At 40.7% G+C, this 22,031-nt stretch overlaps 1 protein-coding gene across 2 annotated transcripts in view; it reads left to right on the top strand.

Moving 5' to 3' along the window:
- Window positions 1-22,031, top strand: part of HTT (huntingtin) — a 178,356-nt gene that overhangs the window by 112,751 nt on the left and 43,574 nt on the right. For both annotated transcript variants that reach the window (XR_013346010.1, XM_077815892.1), the window contains exons 40-50: window positions 1,035-1,177; window positions 7,749-7,956; window positions 9,665-9,806; window positions 11,004-11,183; window positions 13,177-13,353; window positions 13,650-13,726; window positions 18,990-19,128; window positions 19,769-19,891; window positions 20,617-20,830; window positions 21,029-21,174; window positions 21,728-21,905. Coding sequence is in view for 1 of the 2 variants with exons in the window: in XM_077815892.1 (XP_077672018.1) it covers window positions 1,035-1,177; window positions 7,749-7,956; window positions 9,665-9,806; window positions 11,004-11,183; window positions 13,177-13,353; window positions 13,650-13,726; window positions 18,990-19,128; window positions 19,769-19,891; window positions 20,617-20,830; window positions 21,029-21,174; window positions 21,728-21,905 (1,727 nt within the window). In the remaining variant the exon portion in view is untranslated. The remainder of the gene's footprint in view (window positions 1-1,034; window positions 1,178-7,748; window positions 7,957-9,664; window positions 9,807-11,003; window positions 11,184-13,176; window positions 13,354-13,649; window positions 13,727-18,989; window positions 19,129-19,768; window positions 19,892-20,616; window positions 20,831-21,028; window positions 21,175-21,727; window positions 21,906-22,031) is intronic.

Here is a 22,031-nt window from a genome sequence, read left to right as displayed (position 1 = left end):
GACTTCCTCTCCTGTGCATGTGAAAAGGTGAAGAACATGTAAGGGGAAGATCAGCTTTCTTTTTAAAAGGATAGGTTGTAACCTAGAGCCTTCTGAGGGTGAGACACTTATGCAAAGTAATTCAAGAGAGATTTTGGATGTGGTTGAGTTGGAAATACCCTACTACTGTAGGGGGAAGGAATTAGGATAGGATTTTATCCCTCCAGGTGAGGGTTGAGACCCTTATGAGAAGAACTTTTTATCTACAAATTCATTTGGCGGAGGGGGGAGTAGTTGTGATTTGGCAGAACTTTTGGACTGGGAATCCTACTGGATCTGAGATTTGCTAAGAGAAGGATTGGGGAATGGTTGTGGGATGGATTGTTAGTGTGATTCAGGTTGTTGGGTGGGTTTTTTAGCTTTCCTTGGTGGCCTTTATTTGGGTAACTATATTCCTGTGGCCACTTTCAGGTGGCACAATGATGCCCTTTGCTAGGAATATGTATAGCTGATAGAGAAAGGGGAGTCTTTTTGGTTATGAAGACTTGGGGTCTTTCGTGTCTAGGGTGGTCAGTGGGAAAGATTTTGTGTAAGGTGGAAACCTGTTTTGAGTGGCTTAGTCTTGATGCCCTTCATTTTGTCTGTTGTCTCTTGGAAGGATAGCACGTTGGGTAGGGTTTTAGGTGTTTGATTCATGTTGATTGCAAGGGTGGTGATTAGTGAAACAGTGACCATCTGTGATTTGATGGCAGATGAGGTTTTGCATAACTGAGACCTGGACGCTTAAACACACTGCAAATACTCTGCTTTAATCAATTTTTACACTAGAAAATGAGTCTGAAAGCCGGAGCTGAGATTTTTCCTTTTGGGTAGAGGAAGCAAGAAGAACTTTATGGGGAAAATTTTAAAGTGAGGCACTGTTAAGCAGGATTGTATTTGGTTCAGGTCAACCTGCTGAAACCTGTTAACTCAGTAGTAAAAACCTTAGTTGGGACAGATAGGAAATAAGCTGATGTGTTTATTTTCCTGACTGTGTTGTGTGGGATTTTTTTTAGGTTCTTGTTACAATTAGTGGGCATTCTATTGGAAGACATTGCTACTAAACAGTTGAAAGTGGACATGAATGAACAGCAGCACACTTTCTATTGCCAAGAGTTGGGCACATTGCTTATGTGTTTAATACATATCTTCAAATCAGGTAATAATCTCAAAATGAGTTGTATTGTGCCATGATGACGATCAAAGAGTTCTTTTCAGTTCTGAATCAGTTGTTTAATGAGTTTAAAATCTGTTTAGGTTGAGAATATTGGCTGCATATAAAATATCTTTTCTTCTCCCAAGTTTGTGTCCATGTCAGAAGCCAGAGCCAGAAAAGTCGTCTTTTCCTTTAGACTTTTTATTGAACACACAGCTTCAAGACCTGTTTTCATACTCTGCCCTTTTAGCAGAGTAGACTATAATTGATGACCTTTCATTCGTTAAACGTTGACCTTTTAAATGTCCAAAAGAACTCCAGTTGAGAAATGCAGTGCGCATCATTACTCTTGAGTTGGATTTCCTCTCACCTTCCCCAAATGCAGGGGTCTCGAACTCAATTTACCTTAGGGCCAGTGCCAGTCCTCAAATCCTCCCAGCGGGCCAATAATGTCACTGAAGATGGTGTTCAGAAAAGAAAATGTTTATATTGTATTTTTTATTTCAAATTTCTTCGAAATAATAAAACTTGTCATACAACTTTATACAATTCTTCGCTTGCCAGACAGTTTTTAGTGTTTGCCAGACAAAAAAGAAACATACTGTTCGCCTCATAGAGAGCAGACCAGCAGAAAATGGTCCCTGGCTAAATCGCTCTCATTGGTGCTGGCCGCAGCACGGTTCAGCACTTATGACTAAGGCTACGTTTTAGTCACGGGTATTTTTAGTAAAAGACATGGACAGGTCAAGGGCAGTAAACAAAAATTCATGGCCCGTAACCTGTCCATGATTTTTACTATATACTCCTGACTAAAACTTTTGCTGGGGGAGCTCGGGGAGTTCTGTGGTGGGTGGGTGGGGAGTTTTGGCGGGGGTGGAGGGAGAGGGAGGTTCCCTTCCCTGGCTCCTGGGAATCGGCAACCTCTAGCTCTTAGCACCAAATGCTACCACCCCAAGCCCCAGTTCTGCAGCTCCCATTGACTGGGAACCGCGGCCAGTGGAAGCTGTGAGGGTGGTGCCTGCGAGCAGAGGCAGCATGTGGAGGTAGGAGCTGAGGGAGGGAAGTTCCTGTCACCCTTCTGGAGAACCCCCCCCCCCAGGTACGCACTGCCCACACCCCAGCTCTGAGGCCCCCACGCACCCAAACTCTTGCTGCGAGGGGGCCCGAGACTGCCCCAGCAGCAGCCGGTGCAGCTGGCCCAGGGGTTGCCCAAGCTGCTCAGGCGGCTCCCAGGCCAGCCACATGGGCCGCTGCAGAAGTCACGGAGGTGACGGAAAGTCATGGAATCTGTGACTTCTGTGACAAACACTGAGCCTTACTTACAATACTCCAGGCACCTCCGGCAGCACCTTCATGGCAGCTGCTGCCAGAACCCCGCGCTCTGCTGCGGAGTCTAAGGGCTCTAAAAACTGCCCCTCTCCACCACAGCGCCATCGACAGTGCTAAAGGAGACAGCACCAACAACTGCTCAGATTATAAGGCAGCCGAATGCTGCTAGCACAATAGCGCCAACACAGACAGCACCGGCTCAGCACACCGCACTCCCGATACAACTGGCACCTCACTCTTCGGCACCGAAGCTCTGGTGCTGCACCATTTTCTGCACCAGAAGGATCTGTTGACCCTGGAGTTCCCTCTTTTGGGCACTGATGTCTCACGGGGGCCATCTGTACCAGAGCAACTGTTATCTCCGATAGCACCACCGTTCTTGAGTGATGAAGATGAGGAGGTTGAAGGGGTATTCTCCCCTCACCATTCCTCCCTGATCAGAACACTTACGGCAGCTGGACCATTACGATCACAGTCCACATATGGGACCATCCATGACCTTCCCTGAGCACTAGCTGTCCTGGGATCCTTGGAGGTCTTACAGAAGGTGCTACAGCAGGTGGCCCAGCCCATGTAGGGAAGATGCTGGATCCTCACCTCCACCCTTGGAGACTGAGGCTACCGAGACAAGGGATGAACTCATGGTAGAGCAGGAAGAGGACACTGCTCCTGACACCTTGCCAACCAACAATAATTCATCCTCCTCCACCAGATGAGACAGTTATGCCTTCCACCCCCAACCACTGCGGATGACTTTAACCACTTCCAAGATTTATTTAAAATAGCGGCCAATGGGCTCAAAATTGCTCTGGAGGAAGTGCCAGAAACAAACTAACAGACATCTTACAGACATCTTCCTCCTCAAAGATAGCATTGCCAATCAGTGGGACTATAATAGAATCCGCCAAAACAGTCTGGCAAACTCCAGCGACCATACCTCCAACCAGTAAAAGAGCAGAGAAAAAGTGTTATGTTCCCTTGAAGGGATCAGAGCTTTTTTTCCCCACACACTCAGTACCCAACTTGCTGGTAGTGGAAGCAGCCAACCAGAGAGACAAACAACAACACTTTCCGCCACGCCCTTTGATAAGGATAGTAAGAGGTTGGACCTATTCGGCCACAAAGTATATTTCTCCTCCACACTTCAATTCAGAGTGGTAAATTATGCAGCACTACTTGCCAAATACAACCACAGGAACTATGGAAAGTTTATGGACTTTTTCCCCTCCGGAATATCATTAATAGAGAACAATTCAAATTGCTGGTCTCCGAAGGGCAAATGATTGCATGCATGGCTCTTCAGGCCTCATTAAACATTGCTAACACCCCTACAGCTGTGGTTATGTGATGGGCCTCATGGTTGAACTCCTCAGAATTCCCATGTGAAATACAAAATACAGTCGAAGACCTTCTCTTCGATGGAGAGAGATTATTTGCAGCCAATACCAATGAGGTACTGCGCACTGTGAAAGGCTCACTGGCAACTCTTCAATTGCTCGGCATTCATACACCTGCCACAAAAAGGAGACAACACAGGGGAAGGGTTTTTATTTCCACTATTTTTTTTTAACACACAAGAAAAATGGGAGATGGCGACCTATGCTGGATCTAAGGCGACTGAAGAAGTTTGTGAGAAAAAAAATAATTCAAGATGGTCACAACTATAATTCTAGTGCTGGAGCAGGGGGATTGGTTCTCAGCCCTCAACCTGCAGGATGCCTATTTTTATGTTACGATACATCCTGCCCACAGGCAGTTTCTGAGATTTACTTTGGGCAAAGACCACTATCAATACAAGGTTCTACCTTTTGGCCTGTCAGCAGCACCTTGCATTTTCTCAAAGATCCTTGTGGTAGCAATGGTGCATATGAGAAAACAAGGAATAGTAATATTCCCTTGCCTGGACAACTGTCTTCTAAAGTCACACACTCGAATAGATGCCATTCGGACTACCCAAATGACGATAGATTGCTTCCAGAATCTGGGTCTACAAATAAACAAAAAGAAATTGACAGTAGAACCAGTTCAACAGTTAGAATTCATCAGCACTTACCTTGACTCCGTGGCAGCGAAAGTATCACTTCCATGAGACAGATTCGACACGATAAAGACACTCATATCCAATGTGGAACAGCCCACACATGCCTCCAACTTCTGGGCCACATTGGCAGCATGCACATTTTTGGTTTACATATGTGCTGCCTACAAGGGTGGTTAGGAACTATCTACAGACCAAATAAACACGGAGTAAACAGACTATTAATGATGCCTCCCAAAGTCAAGGAATCACTAACCTAATGGACTCAACCACACAACAGGTGCTCTGGGATCCTATTTACACAAGACCCTCCATCACAGATGATCGCAACGGATGCTTCCCTCGTAGGTTGGGGAGTACATATGCAACATCACACAATTCAAGGGTTATGGTCTGCAGCCAAGACGAGGCTACACTTAAACCTGCTAGAACTCTGTGCTGTCTGCAATGCCTTCCTCCACTTCCTACCATTCATAAAGAACCAGAACATAAGAGTAATGACCAACAACATTGCTTGCATTTTCTACATAATCAGGCAAGGGGGAGCCATATCACACTCGTTATGCACCAAGCCTATGAGACTCTGGAATTGGTGCATCCAACACAATATCCATGTTTCTGCTTCCTAGCTACCCAGATGCCAGAGCACCATGGCAGACGAGCTCAGCAGACATTTCCTCCACTACCAAGAATGGGAATTGAACGACGTGATACTAGAACACACATTCCGAAAATGGGATCACCCACAAATAGACGTATTTGCGACAGCCCAGAACACCAAATGTCCGAGATTCTGTTCCAGAGCAGCTCTGGGAAAGTAATCAATGGGGGACGTGTTCCTGACCAAGTGGGGCACAGATCTCCTCTTTGCATTCCTACCCATACCATTACTACCCAGAGTAATACTGAAAATAAGGACCTGATAAAGCCAGAGTCATCCTAATAGCCCCCACATGGCCAAGACAAGCATGGTATACATACATAACACGGATGTCAACATGTGCTGCAGTCACTCTCCCGCCTCGGATGGACCTGTTAACACAACGCAAGGATCATGTGCACCATCTGAACATAGAACTTCTACATCTGAAGGCATGGCTCCTCTGTGGTTCTCTAATGATGAACTAGGTTGCTCTAAACGGAGGAAGTGGGTGCTACTTCACAGTAGAAAACATTCTCCACGTAAGACCTACCTACAAAAGTGAAAAAGATTTACAGCCTGGTGCACCGCCAGACAAACAACTGCAACATCGGCGCCTCTTCCATTGATATTAGACTACCTCCTGGAATTAAAACAATTGGGCCTCTCTATCAGTTCAACAAAAGGACAACTTAAGTTGCTGACATCTATGCTTTTAATTTAGCTGCATTTTAATGTAGTTTATGTCTGGGAATATAAAAATGTACTGTCAAACTTGTGTATTATCATGGTGTAGCCGGATATTGTCCTTACCCCTCTTCCATAGCCTCTGTGCTATATTGGTTCAGAATGTGAGCTCTTCGGGATTGCAGAACTGTATTTTTCTTTGTGTATAGCTATTAACACACTGAGTACTACTGAAACTAACAGATTACAGTTTCAAGTTTTCAGTAGATTATTTTAAACAGCTTTGTCCTCTATTTAGCCTACCTAAGGTAGATATCTTTAATAGCTATGTGCATCACCATGTCCAGTCACTAGATGTCACACTTACTTCGCATGCAAGTAGCTAAAACGGATTGGTAGTAGTTCAGGGATGATATTACTAATAGAAAGTAGGTACAACATGCATTTCTGGATTCTGATATTGTCCCCTTGCAAGACATTTGCACTGTTCCTCTCTTCCTCCAAATACCAGAGGCAGTTCAGACTTGTCCACATGGCTCTGGGATGTGGCGTACGGCCCCTATGGCTTCACTCTGATGCTCTGATTCTGACCATGCAAAACAAAGCAGCATTGCAGAGCTCCTTTGTTATTGATGCTATTCTAGAATTTATAGTTGATTCTGCAGCAGCTGTAAGAAATCTGTTCCCCCTCCCCCACCCTTCTCTAAGGGTACCAAAGGAGCTTTGTTACATGAATAGAGTTGTTCTCTGAGCTCCTCCCATTTATTTATTCCCCTTCCCCAGTTGTGGCAAAAGGGATAAAAGGAGCAAGCTGAAGGACAAGAGGTCACAGAAGGAGAGCTCTGCCATAACTGCTTCCACCCTGCAGACCGTCACTCAGCATACATAGCAAAGATTTTTTTCCTCATTTAGTAGTTTTGCTTGTTGCACAAAGCTTTACATTCAAGTCCTGTAGCCACTGCATTATTACAACAGAATATATCTGAGGCCTGGTCTGCATCTGAAACATGGGTCGACCTAGCTGCATCACTCAAGGATATGAAAAATTCAAATGCCTGGGAGATGTAGTTAAGCCGACCTAAGCTCCGGTATTGACACCAAAAGAATGGAAGAATTCTTCTGTCAACCTACCTGTCACCTCTCCAGGGGCTGAATTTACTGCAGCAATGGAAAACCTTCTTCCTTCGCTATAGGGAGTGTCTATGCTACAATGCTACAGGACCATAGCTGCGACACTTCAGCTGTGCTGCTTAACCACTTGTACTATCGGTATAGCCTGAGGAACACCCTCAGTAGCTATCTAGGCAGAGAAGTCTACCAACCTCCCACTTTAGTCCCTACCCTAAGGAGCCTACATTCTGTCTGCCTTTGTAAGTATAGTACCTAACACAGTGAGGTTCTGATTTTGATTGGGGCCTCGAGCACTACCTCACTAAAAAAATAATCTACCCAATAATACAACAATTTCAGGAAGAATAAAATATTGATATATGTGACTCCCATAACTTTTATTATAACTAAGATGTGCATCTGTGGCATGATTTGATTACTTTAGTGTTATGGTTTTAGACTGAGGTCTAGAGGATTGAATCTGAGGCTAAGAGCCAAGAAGTCCTTAGTTTAATTCCAGTTCTTGTCACTGATTTGCCCTGTGACCCTGGACAGTCATTTAACATTTCTGCTTCTATATCCCCATTTATAAATGGAGATAATCTAATTTATCTACCTCCCCAGAATGCTAAGGGTTAGGTTGCTTGGTTGAGAATGAGACAGTTTAAATTTTCCAAATGCTGTGTAACTGATGAGGGTTTTTTAAAAATTCTCAGTACAAATGGTAACATACATGGTTCCCCTTAATGTATGTATGTGTTTGTTTCCAGGGATGTTCAGAAGAATCACAGCTGCTGCCAGCAGGCTTTTTACAGGAGATGGATCTGATGGTAGTTTTTATACCCTTGAGAGTCTGAGTGGTCTTGTTCAGTTCATGATTCCCACACACCCTTCTTTAGTGCTTCTCTGGTGTCAAATCCTACTTCTTGTCAATTACACTAACTACAGCTGGTGGTCAGAGGTGCATCAAACACCAAAGTAAGGTTTTTTAATTTCTACAGTTAATTAAGTTTTGTTTTTTAATGTAGCTTATGTGATTTCTTAGCTGTTAAGAATTTGAGTACTATATGTCTTAGAACCACTTAAAGAAATTATTGTACTTATAAAGGAGTCTGTACAGTCTTTGCAGTGTTCCATAAGGTCAGTAAAATCTGACTACTTTAGACCAAGAGGAAGAGTGTGTTCCACACATGATGGCATGTCAGGTAGAACTCCGTGCCAGTTGTTGTTTCCCCTTTTAAAGGGAGGGAATTCTACCTTGAGTGCCTCTGATTACAACTGTGGAAATACTACATAAGGGAAAGGGTGGTCTTGTCAGATCCCAGGATGCTTATGGCTTTATAGGTCAATATCAACATCTTATTTCACCCTCCAACTGCTACGCAACCAGTGCAGATCATGGAGCACTGGTGAGGTATATTAATGGAAAGATCTGTTCACTAAGCAGCCATTGCGTAACAAATCCTCCCTTTTGAAATGGTCTGCTTCCAAAGGGTCTTAAAATATAGTATCTGGTAGACAGATAGAGTACAAGCATTGCATTGTCTAGACTCTGAGTGACAATGGATGACAGTTTTGAGATCTGTATCTGAAAGAAAAGACCCCAAACGTAGTCAGATCTAGATTAGAAAAGTGGTCCTGGGCCTAGCTGCAACTTGATTGTCTGAAAGCTGCTGTTAAATAAAGAACCAAATTATGAATTTGAATAACAAGCTGTGGCACATACCGTATCAGTTAAGGGGGCTAATAGAATTTCTGTCAGTTCTTCCTGTTGTTTCCCCCAGTTTACCAGCAACAGCTCCCTTTTATCTGGATTGGGTGTCTTTCTTACCCCAACACTGGATTAGATGCTCAATCACCGTAGCTGGATGGAGAGAAGTGCTGGGTTTTATCATTACATGGAAGGCTCTGTAGCCCATGTCTCCTTGCAGGCATCTCTGTCAGCCACATTGTAATACGTGTTGAACAAGAGGGGTGATGAGTACAGCTATGTTTATGTCACAGAGGTCATGGAATCCGTGACTTTCAGAGACCTCTGTGACATTCTCTACTTCAGGCCCAGTGGGTGTGGGACTCTGGAGTTGGCAGCTAGTGGGGCCCTGGCAGGATTCCAGTGACAGGGGGCCCCCTGCAAGGTTCCAGCGACATGTGACAGACTCCTGAGGGGGCCCTCCTCAGGGTTCCAGCGATGGGCGATAGCCTCGCATGGGAGGGGTGGTGGAGGGACCACTGCGAGTTGGAAGGGGGGGACGCCTCAGGCGAGCGGCTGGGGGTGTCCTGTTTTCTGTTTGGGAAATATGGTCACCCTGCAGCTCCTAGCATCGTGGGCGGAGGGGGCCCCCCTACAGCTTCCAGCTGCCATGGGCAGAGGGGGAACCTCACAGCTCCCCGCCACCAGGGTTTTGGGGAAAACCATGGTGCCGCAACAGCAAATGTCGCAGATGGGTCACGACAGCTGTGAATTTATGTTTATTACCCATGACCTGTCCGTGACTTTTACTAAAAATAGCAATGACAAAATCTTAGCCTTAGTAATGAGATGTAATCCACAACACCCCACAAGAGACTAAAGAACTAATGACAAAGCAGTTCATATTGAGGAATGCTTAAAATGGGTTCCTTTACAATGTAAATTGAGTATCTACTTTGACTGAAATATTAGCAATAAAACATGTTTTTCTTACAGGAGGCACAGTCTTTCCAGTACTAAATTGCTGAGCCCTCAGATAACTGGAGACAGTGATGAATTTGATTCAGAATCCAAATTTGGCATGTGCAATCGAGAGATAGTACGAAGAGGCGCGCTCATTCTTTTTTGTGACTATGTTGTAAGTTTAGAACTGTGAATTTTAAACCTATAAGTGTTTGTTTTTTGGATTTTGCTTGGGTGCTTTATCTTTGAGGTACAGAGTGTGATCACAATAAGGGAAAAGTGAGAGATCTTAGTCATATTTACTTCCATGGGGAACTACATGGAATTTTTGTATATCAATTTTCACTTCTGGAAGTGGATGCTCTTTTTTTCTTTCTATGAATATGTCTTATTAGTGTGATTATTTTAGATGCTTGTGCATTATCTTAGGCATTCTCTCTACTCTGAATCTTAGTTGTCTACAAAATTATTCTTTGTAAATAACAATGATGTCTTGAATGTTGTATTCTTACATATGTGATCTCAGGAGAAGACTAAGAAGCTTATGAAAGTTTAGACCCTGCTCTGAGGCTGAGTGTTTCTGCATGTCATAATTAGAATAAACTCTTTTCACCTTAAACCCTCCTACATATATTTACTCTGCTACTGCATTCCCCAGTTCTGTTCAGGCTCTCAGGAATAGGGCAACTCCCATGGCTTCAGATTTCGTAGGCTCTCAAACGCAGTGTTACAGGAGTCAGTCTCTGTACTGATATTAGTACACACTTTCTAGAAGATTGTTCTGCCTCAAGTGAGAAACATTAACTGTTGAAGACATAAATAGTTAACTGCCATGAAAGATATGGGGTGTTCACTTTAAAAGGAAACAAAAACTACAGACAAACATTGAGACTTTGCAGAAAGAATTCTGATACATATTAAGTGTGTATCTATCAATTCATTCATTATAAAAATGTTGCATAAAAGCAGGGTCTTTGAGTTTACTAGTTCTTTCCATTTGTTCTCTACCAGTATTCATTGTCTTTATGATTACAACATAATGGATGTTGAAATAATTTGTTGCAAATAAAGGATTATGACTTCAGGTGTATTTGCAACAGGATCAAATGAAGTTGAAAGAAAAGATCTGGTGGTTATGCAAATGATCATAGTAATAAAGCTTAGAAGGAAATGAAACGTGCACACTTGTAAACAGAATATTTTTAACATAATGTGGTTCAGTTTTTCCAGTGGAAAATTACTTGCTTTTAATTGTGTATAAATAGTATTGCATTGTTTGTTATTTTTTTAATAATGAAATGCTTACACGGGTGGTAGTAATGGTAATTTTAGAATTATGGAATCCATAATTTTTACCTTTTTTTCCCCATAGTGTCAAAACCTACATGATTCAGAACACTTGACGTGGCTTATAGTGAATCACGTTCAAGATCTGATTAATCTGTCTCATGAGCCTCCAGTACAAGACTTTATTAGTGCTGTTCATAGGAATTCAGCAGCCAGCGGTCTCTTCATCCAGGCTATTCAGTCTCGGTGTGAGAACCTCGCAACTGTAAGTTTGACCTGAACCTTTTAGTAATGAAGTTTAGGCCTTTCTTGTTAACTGTATTTGGAAACACTTTGAGTGCTTTTTCCTTTCTGGGTCTTTTACAGCACCAAATGTGGTGTTGGTGCAAAACTTATTATATGTATTACACTGGTGCAAAAGACAACTCTTGGCATCTGAACTACATTGTGCTTAGTGCTGCTCAGACACACAGGTAGGTAGATGTGATTCTCCCCAAAGAGCTTACAAGCTAATACTAACTAATAAATACAAAGAAACTCTAGACATTGGGTAACTAAAAACTTTGTGTTCACTTCCCCACATGTTTACAACCCTTTGGAGAGAAATTAATTTATGATCTTAAGCCTCTTTATTTACAAACTCAAATTTTTCATCTTCATAGCCTTTCTGTTGCCTCACAGAGTGCAAACATACTTTGTCAGTTGCTGTGTTATAGATTAATCAAATCATAAATGCAACATGGATTTTGTTTATCTTCTAGGAGCCTCTGCACTGTTGTGTATTCGCTACAAATTGTACTCCTGAATGGAAAACACACTAATTAAAAAGTGTAGAAGTAACTCTGTAAAAAGCATCCATGTTTGTTTCATAATTTGAGCATATTTGATATGGAAAGTATTAAGACTTTTTTGCTCAACTGCCAGTCCTATAAATTCAGCTGGGGTCAGTCAATCTACGTTCCTTCCTTGCTATGCATCATCACAAGTAATAAAGTTCTGAAATGCAAATTAAGTCCTTTGTGACATTTTTGTAGCACCTTTGCCTTCAATGGCTGTGTACAGATATTTGGAAATCAGTAGACGATTCTGCTGCTGATGCCTAAGAACAAGTAGGATTCAGTTCACTGTCATGTTGACCCTAACAAGACTAAAGAGTAATAAAAGAGCAATGCTGGTTTGTGCCCTCTTCCCTAATCCTACACTAATGGGTTGTGCATTCTCCATGAAGATTTCTGAACTTGTTGCCGTTTCCCTTGTCTGCATATTCATCTCTTTCAAGTCATAAGCAGGGGAAGGCTTCCTAGGAAGTAGGTTTATGTGCATATATTTGGGAGTGAGGGAACTAAACAATACTAAATTTTATTTTAAGACAGGTTCATTCACTCAAGTTTCTCTTTTAAAAGTGAACATTGGTGACAGCTGTGCTTTAATTGACAAGTTGTTTTACTAGACTTTTCACAAACTGCTTGAAAATTAAAATAAACAGCATTGAACACTTATCTTCTCTTTCTCTGCACCTCCTCATTCAAATCTCTAGTGGTGAAGTATCCCTTCTGTTCTTTATCAACCACATTATCTGCCACTATAATCTCCTTACTCCTCTTATTCTCATTTTCTTACCTCACTTCTCCTCTACCTCTGCACAGGCATTATCCCTTCCATGGTTAAACATGCCTTTTTGTTGTCTCCCATCCTGAAAAACTCTGCAGATGCTATTTTCCTTTCTCAGTGCTCCTTTTAAGGTCTGCTTCATTTCCTTTTCACCTTAAATTCAAGCTGTCTGTAACTTTCAAAGCTCTTTAATTCTACCCCAGACCCTCTGTCTTCACTTTCTCCTACTACTACACTAACTCTTGCTCCCTGAATTCTATGCCACTTCTAATCACATGGTTTGTTCATTCATCACTTCAGACTTCATGTCTTCTGTCTAGCTGCTTTGTATAATTGAACAGCACCCCAGTTACTGTTCACCAACCCCTGTTCTGCACTTCCTTAATTTAAAAAAATAATTAAAAACCCACCTACCCTCAAACCTGTTTAAATAGTAATTTTTACACAACATTCAATTAATCGTCTGCTCTACTGTCTTTCTAACCACTGTTCCTTTAGTCTGTAAACTCTTAAGCGTTGGAACCGGTTGCTTGTTTAGCGCAGTCCATCTGTTGTTCCAGCACCTTTTATATTTAACTGTGTTACAGTATGTACAAAATAAATAAGATGAGAAAAAAAATGTAACAGTTGTTTTTTCTAATATTTAGCCAACAACACTAAAGAAGACCCTGCAATGCTTAGAGGGCATTCATCTCAGCCAGTCTGGTGCTGTGTTAATGTTGTATGTGGACAAGCTTTTGTGTACTCCATTCCGCGTGCTGGCTCGCATGGTTGACACACTTGCTTGTCGTCGAGTAGAAATGCTTTTGGCTGCAACTTTCCAGGTAGGGAAAAAAAGTAAATATATGTCTCTAAATTAGAGTTGCTAATACCAGCAAATAATTGAATGTGATGTAAGTTAAAGCACATTTTAATTACTTGACCGTGATGTTTAGTGCTGAGTGAAAAACAGAATGTCAGTTTGTTTAGCATGCATGTCTGAGTAATTCAGTTTCATCCTGTGTTATGGTCTCCAGATTGTTTAATAATTTTTACTTGCTGCTCTTAGTCTAATATACATATGAATGGTTTTATTCATGTTGGTGCTTCATATCTATTGTTTTGTCACTGTTTTCTACAGAACAGCATTTCTCAGTTACCAGTTGAAGAACTAGATAGAATTCAGGAATATCTTCAAAACAGTGGATTAGCACCAAGGTAAAATATTAGTAATAGGTCCCTGTTGTCATCACATAGTATGTAATAAGTACAAACCATGCATGGTTTTTAATGAGGTGACACTGCTTTTTAAAGTTATGTCTATAAAAGTGGAAGTATGCCCAGATTTGCCATGACTTGAGTACCCAATTAAAACATGATTAGGCCCTCTCTGTACTGCAAGATGGAAACCATATTGTAGCTCTCTCAGGAACAGCCATTTGTTGTAACTAGTTGCCTTGACAGAGTAGAAGTTTTAGTGTAGATGAATTTTAAAACAACAACTCAACCTGGACATCTGCAAGGATATTTTCTGCTGGCCTGCTGTAATTGGGGCGTGGAGGGAACCCTCTATAAGACTCTAAATTCTTGGGAAAAGACTATAAATTCTTAATGGCGATTTTAATTTTCATAAGTATTTCAAAGACGAATAGTTCAGATCAAGTCCAGGTCATGTTGTCACATGAGCACAGTAGTCTCTCACCTATGTTATAGCAAAGTTTAATCTTGCTTGTGTAGAAGGATTCAAACTGTTACTATTGTTTATTTTGATACAGCCTTGTAAAGATCAGGAGCCTGATTAACCTGGCTCCTCACAACTGCTGGTTAAGAATAACCCTGTTGTCTTCAGTAGGAGTTTATTGTATCCTGTGGAAAAGAGCTGGTGGGGAGGAAAGAATCTAAGGCTCAAGACTGTAAAATGGTTTGGTAAAAAGAATATAATATTGTTATCTCTTGCCTGCATCCCTGGGATAAGCTTAGTTAACAAGACTTGTTCCATCATACAACTCCCAACATAACTTGTGGAGTAGACTTTTTATTGATAATAGTAACAAAAGTCGAGAAACAATAGTAAGAGCAAGAAATGTCTAAGTTGAATCTTGAAAAGGTTTGTAAGAGGCTCATGACCAGTATTATCAGTGATGTGCTTTCTGCCAGTATTGTCTCTCTTTAAGAATATTTGGGTATGTTTGTAGACCATTTTTGAATTTCTTCTTACGGGGACAAAGTGTATGCCAGAAAAATTATCTGATTGACAGATTAAAAAAAGGTCAGACCTGTTGTTGCAACACACCATAACCTATGCCTTTCTCATATTGCTGGGCATGCCATATATAGCATTCAGTGCATTAGCTAGTAGAAGGTAAACTAGTTTCTACATATTTTGGAGGTGGAATGTCTATCAAAAGAACTATGCATTTAAACTTCTTATGAAGAAAAATAGATTTTTTTTAAAGGTCTGCTAATTTGAAACCCTATTTGAGTTGTAAGAGCTGTGACTTCAAATTCCATACAGAGCACTGCAAAATGTCAGTGTCAATGTGATTTCATAGAATTAGTGGAAATCAGTCATAAGGGCAGGCTCTGAACTTAAATCAGCAGTTTTGGTTCACTCACTTTTGATTGAACAACATCAGTAGCTCAGTGAAGAAAACAACATCTTTTAGTGCTAATGCAGATTAATGTCTCCTACGTTTTGGTAACGAAGCAAATTTATTGTTTTTTGTTTTCCTACCAAAACACAAAGTTCTTTTTTGAGTGTTTGTCCATATGTATTCCACTGTTGGTGCGCATATGCCTAATGCACTTGAATTTGGATTTTCTGACCAGCAGTGTCTGTTGCAGTCCACGCATGCACCCTGAGTGTCCTCATGTCTCCAACAGAGGATATCAAAAGCAGGGTGACCCTAGCCACCTCTCATTTCTTTCTCGCCATCTGTGGGTATGAGTTGGAATTTACAGTTTTCAAGCCTCTTTGCTCACTGTACAGTTTCCCCCTTTGTTTTGTAGTTACCAATCAGTTAATTGAAGTTCCGGAATTTTTACCCAAAACCACATGTAAATAGAGATGAGCAACAGCTATGCACATTGGACGTTAGATGGGCACTGGCATTCTCCATATACAGGACCAAACCATTTTGGTGGTCTACCCAACTGTTTGTGACTATTGCAGACGCAATGAAAGCTCTTCCAATCTCAGAGAATTTCATCTTGGGTTACTTCTCGTATGCAAGCATGTTCTGATCTGGCAGGCATTTCACCACCTGGCTAGCTGTGTGCTCTCTTCACAAGATGACAAGCATCCTCAGTGTCCTTCCTTGCACACATCCCTATCCTGCACATTTGTAAAGCATCAGGGGTAGCCGTGTTAATCTGTATCCACAGAAACAACAAGAAATCTGGTGGCACCTTAAAAATTAACAGATTTATTTGGGCATAAGCTTTCATGGGTAAAAAACCACTTCAGATGCATGGAGTGAAAATTACAGATGCAGGCATTATTATACCGACACATGAAGAGAAGAGAGTTACCTCACAGGCGGAGAACCAGTGTTGACAGGGCCAATTCAATCAGTGTGGATGTAGTCCACTTCCAATAATTGAGGAGGAGGTGTCAATTCCAGGAGAGGTAAAGTTGCTTTTTTAGTGAACCAGCCACTCCCAGTCCCTATTCAAGCCCAGATTAATGGTGTTAGCTAACTATTGTAAAGCGCTTTGGATATAACCGCTATATTAAAAAAACCCCAATAATAAACGTTTTTACATGGTACAAATAAAAGCACACAACTCATATTTTAATATCAGTAGTCTTACCTTTCTAGTGCAGTAGATGTGCCCTCTCCCCCAAGCTGGGGCTGGAAAGGAGGTGGGGGTCTCTCACCCACCACACCAGCCACAGAGCTGAGGCTGGGAAGGAGGGCCATCTGTCCCCGGCAGCCGCAGCTCTGGAGCTGGGGAAAGTCACCTCTTTCTCTGGCCGCCTCAGCCCTGCACATCCCAAATTCCCCCCCAGCCCCTCTTCTCATCCCACTTCCCCCTCCCATCTACCCCCTATTCTACCCAAGGCTAGCACCTCACCTTATATGTGCGTCTTTTCCAGGGTCCAGGCACCTAATTAGTGGAGCCATGCCTGTGCGGCTCCACTGATTAAGTGGGTGGCCCTTCATTCTCTCGTGTGTGGCTGTCCAGGTGTGCACCGTAGAGGGAACTATCTGCGAACCAAGTGAATGGAGCTTGCGGACCACTGGTGGTTCACGGACCACAGTTTGAGAACCTCTGCTGTAGTGCAATCTCCTTATTGTGAAAGTGCAACTTACAAACTTAGATTTATTTTTTTTTGTTACATAACTGCACTCAAAAACAAAACAATGTAAAACTTTAGAGCCTACAAGTCCACTCAGTCCTACTTCTTGTTCAGCCAATCACTGAGACAAACAAGTTTGTTTACATTCACAGAAGATAATGATGCCTGCTTCTTATTTACAATGTCACCTGAAAGTGAGAACAGGAATTCGCATGGCACTTTTTAACTGGCATTGCAAGGTATTTATGTGACAGATAAGCTAAACATTTGTATGACCCTTCGTGCTTTGGCCACCATTCTGGAGGACATGCTTATGACACTCGTTAAGAAATAATGCATTAATTACATTTGTGACTGAACTCCTTGGGGGAGAATTGTATGTCTCCTGCTCTGTGTTTTACTTGCATTCTGCCATATATTTCATGTTATAATAGTCTCAGATGATGACCCAGCATGTCGTTCGCTTGAAGAACACTTTCACTGCAGATTTGACAAAATGCAAAGCAGGTACTAATGTGAGATTTCTGAAGATAGCTACAGTACTCGACCCAAGGTTTAAGAATCTGAAATGCCTTTCAAAATTTGAGAGGGACGAGGAGTGCAGCATGCTTTCAGAAGTCTTAAAAGAGCAACACTCTGATGCGGAAACTACAGAACCCGAGCCACCAGAAAAGAAAAATAAGTTTTCTGTTGGTGACATCTGACTGAGGTGATGAAAATGAACATAAGTCAGTTTGCACTTTTGGATCGTTATTAAGCAGAACCCATCATCAACATGAACGCACGTCCTCTGGAATGGTGGTTGAAGCATGAAGGGACATATGAATCTTTAGCGCATCTGGCATGTAAATATCTTGCAATGCCAGCTACAGCAGTGCCATGTAAACACCTGTTCTCACTTTTAGGTAACATCGTAAAAAAGAAGCGGGCAGCATTATCTCCTGCACGTGTAAACAAGCTTGTTTGTCTGAGCGATTGGCTGAATAAGAAGTATGACTTAGTGGACTTGTAGGCTCTAAAGTTTGACATGGTTTTATTTTTGAGTGCAGTTATTTGTTTGTGCATAATTCTACTTTCATGATTGCACTACAGTACTTGTATTAAGTGAATTGATAAATACTGTTTCTTTTATTTTTACAGTACAAATATTTATAATAAAAATAAATAAAAAGTGAGCACTGTACACTTTGTATTTTGTGTTGAAATTGAAATCAATATATTTGAAAATGTGGAAAACATCAAAAAATATTTAAATAAATGGTAGTCTATTATTGTTTAACAGCACAGTTAATTGCAGTTTTTTTTAATTGCTTGACAACCCTAATTAAAACCTAAATTAAAACCTGTTGGCAAAGGAACTGAAGGGCAGTTGAGGTTGCCCTGCCCTTTAAGCCCTTGGTTGAAGGCATGAGGATGCTCTGGGCACATACCCCAACAGACAAATGATGGTCAAAAGAATGTAAACTTGAGTTCACTGGGTGTATGCACACTAACAATGGAAAATGTGTATATATAGACAATACATTGCAAAGAGCCACGGTTACTGTAAGGTGAGTAACTGTTTATCTTCCTTCAAATTCAATTTGTGATAGATAGCTGCTGGAGGACAATGTAGAAAAGTGGAAAAATTAGTTTTAGTGATAAGAATGGAATATCAGTACTAGGTAATTAGCACAGGTATATTAAATGTAGCATAATGCAAAATAGGTATTCCTCATAAAAAAAACTTTTTTTGGTATTGATTAACTTTATTTATAGAACATATTATCCTTGTCCTCTTTTAAAGAAATAAATAAATATAATTTTTTTTTTTTTGTGGGGAAAGGGGGATGGGACTCCAAAGCGTACTGCACTGTAAGGCATAATGCAATTCTGAATAAAAACTAATCTAAAATAAACAATGACTTTCAGTAAAATATATCTCTTTACTCCTGACCAACTTCTAAAGACAACTTGATTTGAAGGTAGTGTATTAAAATTTTGGATTAAATATATAACTCCTTGATCTCATGTAAAGCTTACTTGAAAAATTCATTCTCTCTGGCATGTTGAACTAGTAATTATCTTTCTTACTCTAAATATTTTTAACAAATAATAGTTAGTATGTACCTTACATGTATTTCCCATATCTCTCTCCTTTTAAAATTCGAATTTTCTGATGTGTGTATCTGTTTTCAGACACCAAAGACTTTACTCGCTATTGGACAGGTTTCGTCTTACAGTAGCACCAGAAACAACTAGCCCTTCACCTTTGGTTACTTCACACCCACTGGATGGGGAAAACCAACCAGCCTTAGAGAATGTAATTCCAGACAAAGTAAGGCCATATTTAGAATATTTCATAGGAAAATACATCTGCTATCTGTGCTATAACAAGCTTTTCTATTAGTAAAAGATATCTATGAATGAAGCTTTTTTTAATCCCCATATAGTGCTCTGTGCACAAATCTGAATAATGTGGTAAATAAACATCAGCTGCCTATTTCTTCTTAAATTCTGCAGCTAACCAAATATCATGCACATACATTTATATCTAACTGTGATAAACTTGTCCATTTGCTACTTCAGAACTGTTCACTGGTTCCTTAAGAGACTTATAGGTACCATCTTTCTCATCTCTGACCACCTCGGTCTGTTCAGCAATCCTGTGTGCTCTTTCTTGCTTTGTGTTTTTCTTATTCTTGTTTACTAACCCCCTTATGCTTTGAAAGTTTTGCCTAGATGAGATGACACCTAATAGTCTCTTAGAGGACCTAATTTCAGTGCTTAAATTGAAATATATACAGCTCTGTCCACAGATAGAAATAGGCATGGTTAATCCATTAATTCTGGATTGGCAAAGGGACAGTCTCTTTGAGAAGACTAATTAGTGGGTAAAACAAAATTGAACTATTTTCTAGCTCTGTCAAAAGTAAATGTATAGTAAATTTCATTTTATTTATTTATTTATTTTAAAGGACTGGTATGTATCACTAGTCAGATCACAGTGCTGGGTCAGGTCAGACTCTGCACTGCTGGAAGGTGCAGAGCTGGTGAATAGGATACCTCAGCCTGAACTGAACTCCTTCATGACCAGTAAGGTAATGTCTCTCACAATGAGAAGAGGAGAATTTAAGATGACATTTGCTAAATATTTTAAAATTTTAAAGTGTCCCTATTCATATTACTGTTAATGACCAAATTAGACTGTTAAAAAAGAAATTAAAACTTCTTTAAATTTTACTTAGTTTTTGTTGACTTTTTGTGTTTTACTAACTTTGGACAACTAAAATAGTACTTTGAGCTCCCAATTGAAAGGTGCTCTAGATAGCCAAGTGCATTAATTATTGTTAAGGCTGTGAGTCTGTCATGGACATCATGGATTCTGTGACTTTCCAGGACCTCCATGACTTCGGCAGCAGCTGGTGCAGTGTAGCAGCGGCGTCTGGGGTCACTGCCCCTACACCTCCTGAGCACCAGCAGTGTCCTGGGCCTTTCCCCCCTCGAGCACCAGTGGAATCCCAGGTCACCGCCCCATCCTCCCGCCCATACACACACACAGAGCAATCAGTTAAAACTCATAGAAAACTCTAGTTTTATGCAAATTAGGTGCTGCAAATTTGGGACAGATGGCATTTTCCAAACAAAATAAAGTTGGAATCCAGTTTTAAGTATGAAACAGAACACAACCTTAACTGTAGCAATCACAGTGGCTCTTCCATAATGTTGCTCTATTAATTTGCATAGTATTACCCAACTGCTTTAATTTCCTTTCTCCATGAAAATGTGTCCTTTCTAAACCTTTATGTACCATTTGTGATTTCAGGAGTTCAACTTAAGCTTGTTAGCTCCCTGTTTAAGTCTTGGCATGAACGAAATCTCAGAAGATCAAAAGAGCAGCCTCTTTGAAACTGCCCATAGGGTAACCCTAGACCATGTGTGTAACATTGTTCAAAAACTTCCTGCCAGCCATCAAGTTTTTCAGCCATTGCAGCCAGTTGAGACTTCAGCCTATTGGAGCAAGCTAAGCGATATTTTTGGTAATACAAAATAAAGGTCTTATTCTCTTTATTGTACTGTATAACAGTGTTGTCACAATAAGTCAGTTCTCTAATGGGATCAAAGATTCTCAGCAGTAAAATATTTTGCCCAAAATTTTTTGTCTGTTAAAGAAAATGTTAACCATGATGATTTTTATTTCAAGCCTCTAGATTTTACCCTGACATTTTATTTTATAGGAGACACAATGGTGTATCAGACTGTGATGAAACTCTCTCGTGCACTGGCTCAGTATTTGTTATTACTCTCTAAATTACCAGCATCTCTCTGTATTCCACCTGACAAAGAGAGTGACATCCTGAAGTTTGTAGTAATGTCATTAGAGGTAAGAGAGTGAGTGTAATTAAAGGTGCAACAGAATGTTTACAAATATGTTCCATTTCCCTCTAACTTTGAAGATTCAATGGGAGTTCTGCAGGTCTAGAAGCATTTCTGGGCTCTAGGTTTATGTATAAGCGTCAGTTTCCAATATTAGTTCATTCAGTGCTTACTCTTTTGTGTATATTCTACACATCAGGTAGAATTTAGCAGAGGATATGGGACAAGAAAAACTAATCTTTAAAAAAAAATTTTTAAGGGAGACTTCTCACCGCAATCTGGCTGAGGGACAGGAAGGTCTTGGCAGTTCGGAGAGCGGCACTGTGGGGCTTGTTGGGAAGATGAATAAACATGATAGTTTACTCAATATAGTGCTTATTTTTTTTTCGTAGCTGGAACTTTTTGAACTAGTGCCATGCTAATTTACTGTAACAAGAAAAATGAATTCTGCTAGTTTTGGTAGCTGCAAATATATGTAATTATGTGGATAAAAATAATTTGATCTCATATTTTTGCATATGGGGACAATTTGATATAATGGAAAACTTTTTCTTGTGCAGGCACTGTCATGGCATTTAATACATGAACAGATTCCACTAAGTGTAGATCTTCAAGCTGCTTTGGAATGCTGCTGCCTGACATTACAGCAGCCTGGTCTCTGGAATTTGCTGTCTTCTGCAGTGTATGTGACACAGGCTTGCTCCCTAATTAATTGTGTCAGATTTATAATAGAGGCAGGTGAGTTAAATTTGCACAAATATGGGAGATGCTTCTGAATAAACCAGCAAACCTCACTGATCCTATGCTAAGAATCCTGAAGAAATGCAGAATTTTCTCTAACTGTCCTTAGAATTTTTTATTTTT

The sequence above is a fragment of the Eretmochelys imbricata genome, chromosome 4, assembly GCF_965152235.1.
Source record: "Eretmochelys imbricata isolate rEreImb1 chromosome 4, rEreImb1.hap1, whole genome shotgun sequence".
Taxonomy (NCBI): domain Eukaryota; kingdom Metazoa; phylum Chordata; order Testudines; family Cheloniidae; genus Eretmochelys; species Eretmochelys imbricata.
Note: the sequence above shows the minus strand (reverse complement) of the source record. Positions and strands in the feature narration are given on the sequence as shown.